The sequence below is a fragment of the Suncus etruscus genome, chromosome 17, assembly GCF_024139225.1.
Source record: "Suncus etruscus isolate mSunEtr1 chromosome 17, mSunEtr1.pri.cur, whole genome shotgun sequence".
NCBI lineage: Eukaryota > Metazoa > Chordata > Mammalia > Eulipotyphla > Soricidae > Suncus > Suncus etruscus.
The window spans coordinates 22,154,178-22,166,330 of NC_064864.1; the positions used below are offsets into that span (position 1 = coordinate 22,154,178).

Consider the following 12,153-nt stretch of genomic DNA (forward strand, 5'->3'; position numbering starts at 1 on the left):
CCTGCCTGGTCCCAGTCCCCCTCAAAGGAAAAAAGGATTTGCCTGGTTCGTGCTATCCACCTGGGATTGGAGCAGACTCAGCCTTCTGCTGTTTTAGTGTGTGTACTTAGAACTGACCCCCGAGTTTTGTGCACATCTTCCTTCCTTGATTAAAGAGCGTGTGCATTCCATTTAACTGCCTGTTTATGGGGCTGGAGAGATAGCATGGAGGTAAAGCGTTTGCCTTTCATGCAGGAGGTCATCGGTTCGAATCCCGGCGTCCCATATGGTCCCCCGTGCCTGCCAGGAGCAATTTCTGAGCCTGGAGCCAGGAATAACCCCTGAGCACTGCCTGGTGTGACCCAAAAACCAAAAAAAAAAAAAAAAAAAAAAAAAAAAAAAAAAACTGCCTGTTTATAAGAATGGTTATTGCACACTGAATTGCAGTTACTTGCTGTCTGGCACTTAGCCCTTGCAGCTTTATTGCTGATTGGAGCAGCTACAGTTGCCTTCTCTGCCCCCCCCCCCACCATTCCCTGGGTGCTGTAGACCCCTCTGAGGTCAGTGGGGCGGGGTCATCATAGGCGTTGACAGCCACTTTTCCAGGCCACATTGTTGCTGATGACCTGCACCAAATTCACCTCCTGTCAGTAAGATCCCACACCTCCTCTCATCTCTCACTTTATCATAAGCCAGAATCTGATTACACACTCAACTCTTGTCCTCTGTGGTTTTTGAAGTTGTCCCCCGAGGTTCCCCACTCAAGGAGAAAAGAGGCTACGTGAGGATATCAGCATCATGATTAAATTCTGGACCGCCATGTTCTCAGATAAGAAGTATCTGACTGCCAGCCAGCTTGTGCCCCCTGGTGAGTGTGGTGGTGGGGCTGGGGTCAGGAGGCACTACAGGGCCAGGCAGCAGGCAGCCCCCAGGAGCCAGGTCACAGGAACTGGGCAGGCCCCACGAGTTCTGACGCAGCCTGGCACAGGCCTGGGAGCCCTGAGTCAACCTTGCCAGCCTCTATTTCCTGGAGAGGCTGGAGCAAAAGGGCATGCCTCAGACCTCTGAGGAGGCCATCCTTCCCCCCCCCCCCGCCCCCCAAGCACTGATTGAGTCACTGGCTCCCTGCATGGCCAGCACGGTGTTTAACAGTTCCTGCTGGGCTGAGGCAGGGGTAGCAGGATGAATAAGGCAGTCAGTTGTCATCTGACAGGAAATAATCCTGTGGACAGGCAATGTTATTCTAAGAGTTTTGTGTTTCTCCCTCACTGCCACACACTTGGCTCATCAGAGTTGGGGGACCAGTTGCAGTTCTCTGGAAAAAACTGGTGTGTGAGCCAGTTTGTGAGCATGAATTAAGAGTTTCTCAGGGGACCAGAGAAGCAGTACAGCAAGTAAGGCACATGACCAACTTAGGTTCGATCCCCATCATTCTATATGGTCCCCCAAGCCTGGTCAGGAATGATGCCTGAGCACAGATCCAGAGAGTAATCTCTGAGCATCACCAGGTGTAGTCCAAAAATAACAAAACAAAAAAAAAAACTTCCCGGGGTTGCAATGGAGAGAGTTCAGGGCTGGAGCACTTTGTATACTGGAGAACAAGGGAACCCGGCACTGCAGGGATTCCTGAGCACCCCTTAGGCAGTAAGCTTCAAATATCCCCTAAGCAATATATTTTTTTAAATGATAGTATGGTAATAATACCCAAGGACAGTAGAAACAAAGTCCATGGTAGTGGGGAGTGCAGTTAGGAGAGAGAAGGGACCCTTAGTTCAATGAAATGATCATTCTGGAAAAGAGCTGGGTGCTGAAATCAGGTAAAGTGATATGCATGATATCCCTTCAGTATCAGTATTGCAAACCAAAGAATCTAAAAGAAAAATAGGGAAGAGAGAAGAAAAATATCTGCCATAGAGGTGGGCAGGGAAAAACTGGGGACTTTGGTAGCAGGAAATGTGCACCAGTGAAGAGATGGGTGGTAGAACCTTGTATAACTTAAGTTCAACCATGAACAACTTTGTAACTATCTTTTCTTTTTTTTATATATATTTTATTTAAACACCTTGATTACATACATGATTGTGTTTGGGTTTCAGTCATGTAAAGAACACCACCCATCACCAGTGCAACGTTCCCATCACCAATGTCCCAAATCTCCCTTCTCCCCATCTTTTCATTTTTTTAAAAAAATTCTTTTTTTTTTTTTTTTTTGGTTTTTGGGTCTCACCCAGCAGTGCTCAGGGGTTACTCCTGGCTCCATGCTCAGAAATTGCTCCTGGCAAGCACGGGGGACCATATGGGACGCCGGGATTCGAACTGATGACCTTTTGCATGAAAGGCAAACGCCTTACCTCCATGCTATCTCTCAGGCCCCTTAAAAAAATTCTTATTAGGGCCGGGCGGTGGCGCTGGAGGTAAGGTGCCTGCCTTGCCTGCGCTAGCCTAGGACGGACCGCGGTTCGATCCCCCGGCGTCCCATATGGTCCCCCAAGAAGCCAGGAGCAACTTCTGAGCGCATAGCCAGGAGTAACCCCTGAGCGTCACAGGGTGTGGCCCAAAAACCAAAAAAAAAAAAAAAAAAAAAAAAATTCTTATTAAAAAATAAAGTAAAGGGGCCGGAGATATAGCATGGGGGTAAAGCATTTGCCTTTCATGCAGGAGGTCATCGGTTCCAATCCCGGCGTCCCATATGGTCCCCCGTGCCTGCCAGGAGCAATTTCTGAGCCTGGAGCCAGGAATAACCCCTGAGCACTGCCGGGTGTGACCCAAAAACCACACAAAAAAAAAATAAATAAAATAAAGTAAAAATTTTAAAATAATAATGACAAAGTAAACATTTCTTTAAATAGCCCGAAACAGTGCTAGGTGTTACCCAAAATAAAAACAAAAGTACGCAGGGTTGATGGGAAGGAGAAAAGGTAAGAAGAAGAAAAGGCATTGAAGTGTAACAAGTAACATATCCAAAATGGAGCCAGCTTCTTGTGTCTATAAGCATTTGCTGACTGCAGACCATAAGTTCAAGCAGAGGACAAGGGGTTTTGCATGCTGACCACTCACTACCAGGAAAAGGAAAGAAACCTGGAAAGGCTGGCATAGTGCTTCTGTCAGTTTCTGACCTCACTAAACAGGGCAGGTCCCCTTCCTGCTGTTGTGAACCTCAGGCCATCCATGTGATAAGGAGCAGCACAGTGTTGGGGACTGGAACATGGCTCTCACCTGACACAATAATCCTCACATCTGCTTGCTTCTGCTCTAAAGTAAATATGTTAAAAAAACTTTCCATATAGGGGCTGGAGCTATAGCACAACGGGTTGGGCATTTGCCTTGCACTCAGCCAACCCAGGTTCAATCCCCAGCATCCCATATGGTCCCCTAAGCCTGCCAGGAGTGATTTATGAGAAGAGCCAGGAAAAATGCCTGAGCATCATCTGACATGGCCAAAAACAAAACAAAACAAAAATTTCCATATAGAATGGTTAAATAAATTAAATATAACCTCAGGTTTTTGCTTTGGAATTGTCAACTGTCGAACAAGATTTACAGGGTGCTTCTGAATGATTACTTTCTTTTCAAGAGAACATTAGGCCAAATACGTATAGGAACCTCCATTTGAGAACAGTGTGTTTGCCCACAGATAACCAAGACACTCGGAGCAACCTGGATATAGCAGTCGGCTCTCGCCAGCAGGCCACACAGGGCTGGATCAACACCTACCCGCTGTCCAGTGGCATGTCGACCATCTCCAAGAAGTCAGGTTGGCCGGGGGTCAGCTGATAGGTCTCAGTGCTTCCCTTGAATACGCAGACAGCTGACAGCACCAAAAGACTGCTTTCTTGGGGTTCTGAGAATGGAGTGGATTTGTGAGAATCAAGGTAAAACACATCTGTGCCTTCCTTCCCCTCTTCCAGGCATGTCTAAGAAAACCAACCGGGGCTCCCAGCTGCACAAGTACTACATGAAGCGTAGGACACTGCTGCTGTCTCTACTGGTAAGGCCTGGACATACCAGCACCGGAGAGGAGAGAAATGAAGGGGTCTGGGGTCACCTACAGAAGGCACATCTGCCTCCACCTCTGCCTCATCCTGCCAGGCCACCGAGATAGAACGTCTCATCACATGGTACAATCCGCTGTCAGCCCCTGAGCTAGAGTTAGACCAGGCTGGAGAAAATAGCGTGGCCAACTGGAGGTCCAAGTACATCAGTCTGAGTGAGAAGCAATGGAAGGACAACGTGAACCTTGCCTGGAGCATTTCTCCTTATCTGGCTGTACAGCTGCCTGCCAGGTGGGTCCTAGGACTTGCCCAGGTCCAGTGACAGGAAGCCTGAGTGGGGAGGAATATGGCAAGAGTCACGCTGAAGATCCTAGGGAGAAGTAATCTTAGCAGGATGTCCTCTGCGCTGGACACTCATCTGGTTACATAGTGCTCTTGGTCTTCCCAGGTACCCAGAACCCTGACATTGTAGTGTCCAGGCACATGCAGTGCCTGAACTTAATTTAGGAAAAGAAGTTGCCAGAGGTTTTCACTTTGGGCAGCAGACCTGGGACAGGTAGCTCTGCTTCTGGGTGACATGAAGCAGCAGTATCTTCTTAGGAGGCCTGCAGCTGAGTGTCTTAAATACCTGGGGTAACTTGGGACAGAAGTCTGAGCCTAATGGTGGCAGGAAGGAGCTTACACTCACCTTCTTCCTGCTGCTTCTCCTGATCTCTAGGTTTAAGAACACAGAAGCCATCGGCAACGAAGTGACACGTCTGGTTCGGTTGGATCCAGGAGCCGTTAGTGATGTTCCAGAAGCAATCAAGGTAGTATAGCATGCTCCAGGATGCAGGAAACACATCAGCCTCCAGGGCTATCTAAAAAAAATAAAAGCCTAGCGACTTCAGTGACATCATTTAAAAGAAAAAATTTCCTGTTTTCTTCTTTGGTTAAGCTTTCATTGTTTATGGTAGAAAAGTATTTGGTCAGCTTTACCCTTACTGAAATTATGTTTATGTACCATTCCCATGGTGTTAGACTCAACTTTGGAGGCCAATCCTTGTGATGTGAGGTGGGGCAGGTATTTCTAGGTGGGCCACAAGAGTCGCCTGACCTGAACTTCCCTCCTACTTCTAGTTCCTGGTCACCTGGCACACCATTGACGCCGACGCTCCCGAGCTCAGCCACGTGCTGTGCTGGGCACCTGCAGACCCCCCCACAGGCCTCTCCTACTTCTCCAGCATGTACCCGCCTCATCCTCTCACAGCCCAGTATGGGGTGAAAGTACTGCGCTCCTTCCCCCCGGTGAGCCATTGGGGAGATGTGCTGGGGTGCAGAGATGAGAGGTGGGGCCAGCTCATAGATCAAGGCTTTCCTCGTCTCCCTGTTCAAGAACAGAAAGTCCCTTCTAACTGAAATGTTCACTACTTTTTGTTTATTTACTTAGGGGTTTGAATTTAAGAAGGAATTTTATTTGAGTTTGGTGCCAACTTTTTTTTTTTTTTTTTTTTTTTTTGGTTTTTGGGTCACACCCGGCTGCGCTCAGGAATTGCTCCTGGCAGGCTCGGGGGACCATATGGGATGCCGGGATTCGAACCATCATCCTTCTGCATGCAAGGCAAACACCTTACCTCCATGCTATCTCTCCCACCCTCTGGTGCCAACTCTTACCCTGTGAACATGTCATCCTGAGCCCTCAGGGGTGTAGGAACCATGTGGCAGGAAGTCCTGTAGTCTGACTTCTCCAGTGCCAGCATGCAAGTCTGCTTGCCCTCAGCCCTCAAACCCCCATGTGCACAAATGTGAGCAGGCCCTCCCTTCACCTTCTGCAGAGGCGCTGGTACCTTAGTGGTTTGCTTTTGCTCACTGACTATGGTTTTAGAGCTGTTGGCTCTATCTTGCTATCGCCTGATCTTTCCCAGTTCCCAGTATTATTGTCCTCTTCAGTGAGGACTGTGACTATGGGCTGAATGCCACCAGGGCCAGATTCACTTCAAGGTGGCTGTGAGGGTTGCCATCCACATTGCATTGTTCCCCTGAGGTCGATTGAACTCGAAGATCATGGCTACATCTTCTCCTTTGCAGGATGCCATCTTGTTCTACATCCCTCAGATTGTGCAAGCCCTCAGGTATGACAAGGTAAGGCTGGCCAACACAGCTCTGCTCCTTTACTCTGAGGGTCTTTGCTTTCATGTGGACCCAGTTCACAAAAGGAAAAGTGTAAGGGGCAGCACACAGGTCTCTGTGTGTGTCAAAGGGGACCCCAGAGCGGCCTTCCTTGACTTGAATTTGCTTTCTGCACTATGTCCAAGTAGACCTGGGTGGGCTGTGGGCAGTATATAAGGGCAAACCCAGGGAGATTTAAGTGGGCTGTGGTTGGTTTGACAACTATAGTTAACATATAAGCAGCTTTTTTAGAAATCTCTTTGTGGTATCCCTTTATTTTCTGCCCTTTTTTGTTTGTTTGTTTTTTGCTTTGTTTGGAATGGGACATTTGGGTCATACCCAATAAGCTAGTCCCAGTTCAGTATCTGTCTGTAGTGGGGATTGAACCCAGTTCTCCCCCATGCAAAGCGTGCATACTAGGGGCCAGAGAGATAGCATGGAGGTAGGGTGTTTGCTTTGCATGCAGAAGGACAGTGGTTCAAATCCTGGCATCCCATGTGGTCCTCCGAGCCTGCCAGGAGCGATTTCTGAGCGTAGAGCCAGGAGTAACCCCTGAGTGCTGCTGGGTGTGACCCAAAAAACAAAACAAAACAAAAAAAAGCGTGCAGGGCCCGGAGAGATAGCACAGCGGTGTTTGCCTTGCAAGCAGCCGATCCAGGACCAAAGGTGATTGGTTCGAATCCCAGTGTCCCATATGGTCCCCCGTGCCTGCCAGGAGCTATTTCTGAGCAGACAGCCTGGAGTAACCCCTGAGCACCACCTGGTGTGGCCCAAAAACAAAAAAAAAAAAAAAAGCATGCATACTAGCAGCCTCCTAAAATAATTTGTCTTTTATTTTATTTATTTTGCAGTAGATTAACCCCAACGATTCACACATTAAAAAAAAAAAATCTGGGGCCGGAGAGATAGCATGGAGGTAAGGCATTTGCCTTTCATGCAGAAGGTCATCGGTTCAAATCCCGGCGTCCCATATGGTCCCCTGTGCCTGCCAGGAGCAATTTCTGAGCATGGAGCCAGGAATAACCCCTGAGCACTGCCGGGTGGACCCAAAAACCAAAAAAAAAAAAAAAAAAAAAAAATCTTTTGAGACCGGCACAAGCAATAAGGCGTCTGTCTGCTTACACTAGCCTAGGACAGACCATGATTCAATCTCCCGGCGTCCCATATGGCCCCTCACCTCAAGCCAGGAGCAGTTTCTGAACACAAAGCCAGGAGTAACTCCTGAGCGTCATTGGGTGTGGCCGAAAACTTAAAAAAAAAAAACTTTTGGGGCCAGAGAGATAGCACAGTGGCATTTGCCTTGCAAGCAGCTGATCCAGGACCTGAGGTGGTTGGTTCGAATCCTGGCGTCCCATATGGTCCCCCGTGCCTGCCAGGAGCTATTTCTGAGCAGATAGCCAGGAGTAACCCCTGAGCACTGCCAGGTGTGGCAAAAAAAAAAAAAAAAAAAAACTTTTTCAGGTAGATGCAATAGCACAGTGGGTCAGATGTTTATCTTGTAAGAGGCCAACCCAGGTTCCATTCCTGGCATTTCATATGATCCCAGAGCACTACTGGAGTAATTCCTAAACGCAAAGACAGGAGTAACCCCCTAAGCACTGCCAGGTGTGGTCCCAAAATAACAACAAACAAAATGACAAACTCTCTACTGTTTAATGAATTAATTTCATAGCATTATTCAACTATGACAAGAAGCCAAGAATGTAGCTCAATATTAAAGCGCATGAGTATATGCTTTGCTCAAAGGCCATAGTATTAGCTCTAACTACACATCAATGTGTGTACACATAAAGATCATATGTATTACTAAGGGTTTTGTGTGTGTGTGTGTGTGTGTGGTTTTTGGGTCACACCCAGCAGTGCTCAGGGGTTACTCCTGGCTCCATGCTCAGAAATTGCTCCTGGCAAGCACGGGGGACCATATGGGACGCCAGGATTCGAACCGATGTCCTTCTGCATGAAAGGCAAACGCCTTACCTCCATGCTGTCTCTTCGGCCCCTACTAAGGGTTTTTTCACTTCATCCTCTTCTCGGGTATCCTTATCCCTGACACATTTTCTTTTGTCTATTCATCAGTTTCACACCAGTATTGCACACACAGGTGAGATCATCCAGTATTTTTCCTTCTGTCAGACCATCAGAATTAGATAATCCCCTTTGCTTGCTGTAAATGGCAAATTTTTATCTTTTGAGGGGGTTCAAGATTAGAGCTACTCCTAGCTGAGTTTAGGGCATATTCCAGGCTCTGTGCTCAGGGATAACTCCTGGCTTGCCAGGGATTGAATTCGGGTCAACCACATGCAAGATAAGCAGTTTACAAGCTGATCGTATGATCTTCTATTCTTTAATCTGTAGTCTTTGATTGTCTCCTTACTTTTCAGAAGAGCAAGATAATATTCTAGGTTGGGTTTTTTGTTTTTGTTGTTTGTTTTTTTGTTTTTTTTTTGTTTAGTTTAGTTTAGTTTTGTTTTGTTTTGTTTTGTTTTTGGGTCACACCTGGTGCTCAGGGGTTACTCCTGGCTCTGCGCTCAGAAGTTGTGCCTGGCAGGCTCAGGGGATCATATGGGATGCCGGGATTCAAACTGTGGTTAGTCCTATGTTGGCCACATGCAAGGCAAACGCCTTGCTGATGTGCTATCACTCCGGCCCCCTAGTTTTTCTTGTTTTCTCCTTGCTTTTAGACCAGAATTGCCAGCTCTATAAGGAACTGTTTATCTCAATGAGAGAGCTCCATTTAGAGGCTGAGTACCACTGTCCCCAAGTGGCTCAGGTTTCTAGGCCTCTCTGGCAGGCAGCTTAAAATATATTTTTAAGCTTGGGCTGGCAAATAGTATAGTGGATAAAGCATTTGCCTTGCACGCAGCCATCCTAGGTTTGGTCCCCAGCATCCCATCTGCATCAGAGCCAGCTCCTCAGTGATGTTGACTTGTGGCACAAAAACAAGACTTCTTTAAGGGAGAATGTATCATGATATATACATCAAGATTTTTTTTTGGGGGGGACCACACCCGGCGGTGCTCAGGGATTACTCCTGGCTGTCTGCTCAGAATAGCTCCTGGCAGGCACGGGGGACCATATGGGACACCTGGATTCGAACCAACCACCTTAGGTCCTGGATCGGCTGCTTGCAAGGCAAACGCCCGCTGTGCTATCTCTCCGGGCCCACATCAAGATGTTTTATGTTGGGGCTGGAGTGATAGCACAGCGATAGGGTGTCTTTTTATTGTTTGTTTGTTTGTTTTTTGTTTTTGGGCCACACCCAGCGGTGCTCAGGGGTTCCTCCTGGCTGTCTGCTCAGAAATAGCTCCTGGCAGGCACGGGGGACCATATGGGACACCAGGATTCGAACCAACCACCTTTGGTCCTGGATCGGCTGCTTGCAAGGCAAACGCCGCTGTGCTATCTCTCCGGGCCCAGTGTGTTTGTCTCGCATTCTGCCAATATAGGTCCCAGGTTCGATCCTTGGCAACCCATATAGTTCCCTGAGCCTGCCAGGAGTGACTTCTGAGTGCAGAGCTGTAACCCCTGAGCGCTGCCAGGTCTGGCCTAAAAACCAAAAAGAAACAAAAAAGATGTTTTATTTTATCATAGGGATGGTACAGGGGTTAAGGTTCCTGCCTTTCATGCAGCTCACACCCAGCACTACATAGAGTTCCCTAAGCACTGCCAGGAGTGATTGCCAAAAGTAGAGCAAGAGAATACCTGATCCCCCAAAAACCAAAACGCTGTAATTTACTGATAGTTTCTTCAGATTTCAATCTTTTGACACAAAATGTATCCAGAGCAATAGCACAGTAGATAGGGTATTTGCCTTGCATGTAGCTGACCCAGGTTTGAGCCTCAGCATCCCATATGGTCCCCAGAGCACCACCAGAAGTGCTCTGAACACTGAACACTGCCAGCTATAGCCCAGAAACAAAAATGAAAACATAATTTCTCATAGCATTAACATAATCGCCTTTTTAGTTTTGCTTCATCCTACTATATTTATTTAATACTTCCAAATAACAATGCAAGGGACCAGAGATATAGCACAGTGGTAGGGCGTTTGCCTTGCATGTGGCCGGCCCAGGACAGATAGTGGTTCGATTCCCAGCATCCCATATGGTCCCCCGAGCCTGCCGGGGGGAATTTCTGAGTGCAGAGCCAGGAGTAACCCCTGAGTGCCACCAGGTGTGACCCAAAAAAATTAAATAAATAACAATGTAGGGGGCCGGGTAGGTGGCGCTGGAGGTAAGGTGTCTGCCTTGCAAGCGCTAGCCAAGGAAGGACCACGGTTCGATCCCCCGGCGTCCCATATGGTCCCCCCAAGCCAGGGGCGATTTCTGAGCACATAGCCAGGAGTAACCCCTGAGCATCAAACGGGTGTGGCCCAAAAACCAAAAAAAAAAAAAAAAAAAAAACCAATGTAAATATTAGCCACAATAGTATTGCTGAAAACTCGTTCAATTTTCACCTTTTTTACACTTGGTAAATATTTGTGTGTGTGTGTGTATGTTTGTCTTAAGTTGGGTCCATATTTGTGTGTGTGTGTGTTTGTCTTAAATTGGGTCCATACCTGGCAGTACTTAGGGGCTACTTGAGTTCAACTGTTGTTGAAGTGGCAGAGCTAGGGAAACCATATGATGCCAGGATTGAGCCCAGATCACCCATATGCCATGCATACATATGGCATAGGTATACCTAAGCTACCTCTTAAGCCCTTCCCTGTCCCTTCTTCATCTTGGACATGGTAATGAATGGCAGGGAATGACTAAGAAGGAAGGGCCTTGCCACCCTGGGAGCATGGTTTGGTGGATCATGAAATCTCTGGGCATACAATAGAGACTGGATCCTACTTGTTACTATGAGGCATTGTTCTGAACAGCAGCTGAATATCAGTTAGGACGGTTTTAATACCCGACCTCCTGTTGCATTATTCATATGTGGCAGCACATTGGTGAGAGTGTCCTGGCTCTTAGACTCTTAGAAGCTTCTAAAGTAACTGAGGAAATAAATAAGAGGCTAACTTGGGTCTGCACTGCAGACCTCAGCTATCACGGTCTTGCTGGCTTGCCAGCAAACTGGTTCTTGAGCTGGCCCCAGAGTGGTCAGGACTCAGCACCAGACCCGAGGGCTTGTCATATAACAGGAAGCTAGTCAGTCTCCCTTTTTCTGGGAGTTATTGGTCTCTTGGTGGAGAGGGACCCTAACCCATGGCTACAGTGACTTTGCTGTCCTACAGATGGGCTACGTGCGCGAGTATATTCTGTGGGCCGCGTCCAAATCCCAGCTGCTGGCACACCAGTTCATCTGGAACATGAAAACAAACATCTATCTGGATGAAGAGGGGCACCAGAAGGACCGTAAGTACTCATTGTCTTCCTCAGCACTTGTGGAGATTCCCCCAGGACCCCTCTGCACACAGCGGCAGAGCCCCCATTTCTGTCTCACAGCTGACATCGGGGACCTCCTGGAGCAGTTGGTGGAGGAGATCACAAGCTCCTTGTCAGGCCCAGCCAAGGACTTCTACCAGCGGGAGTTTGATTTCTTTAACAAGATCACCAACGTGTCGGCCATCATCAAGTGAGCAGCATCTTGTCAGTCCCTGCAGCTCATTGGGATTTTCAGGCAATCCCTCCACTGCCTCTAATAATAATGAATTTACTCCAGTAACTCAGATCTCAGATTTCTTTTTCTTTTTTTTTTTTTTTTTTTTTGGTTTTTGGCTTTTGGGTTACACCCGGCTGCACTCAGGGCTTACTCCTGGCTGTGTGCTCAGAAATAACTCCTGGGGCCCGGAGAGATAGCACAGCGGCATTTGCCTTGCAAGCAGCCGATCCAGGACCAAAGGTGGTTGGTTCGAATCCCGGTGTCCCATATGGTCCCCCATGCCTGCCAGGAGCTATTTCTGAGCAGACCGCCAGGAGTAACCCTGAGCACCGCTGGGTGTGGCCCAAAAACCAAAAAAAAAAAAAAAAAAATTATAGAAAAAGAAAAAAAAATAACTCCTGGCAGGCTCGGGGGATCATATGGGATGCCAGAATTTGAACCA

At 47.7% G+C, this 12,153-nt stretch overlaps 1 protein-coding gene across 2 annotated transcripts in view; it reads left to right on the forward strand.

Annotated features, from left to right (window-relative positions):
- PI4KA (phosphatidylinositol 4-kinase alpha) overlaps positions 1–12,153 on the forward strand; it is a 130,809-nt gene that overhangs the window by 110,753 nt on the left and 7,903 nt on the right. For both annotated transcript variants that reach the window (XM_049790638.1, XM_049790639.1), the window contains exons 36-44: positions 720–847; positions 3,614–3,733; positions 3,888–3,967; positions 4,069–4,262; positions 4,690–4,780; positions 5,091–5,258; positions 6,039–6,092; positions 11,344–11,464; positions 11,555–11,684. In XM_049790638.1, coding sequence (XP_049646595.1) covers positions 720–847; positions 3,614–3,733; positions 3,888–3,967; positions 4,069–4,262; positions 4,690–4,780; positions 5,091–5,258; positions 6,039–6,092; positions 11,344–11,464; positions 11,555–11,684 — 1,086 coding nt within the window. The remainder of the gene's footprint in view (positions 1–719; positions 848–3,613; positions 3,734–3,887; positions 3,968–4,068; positions 4,263–4,689; positions 4,781–5,090; positions 5,259–6,038; positions 6,093–11,343; positions 11,465–11,554; positions 11,685–12,153) is intronic.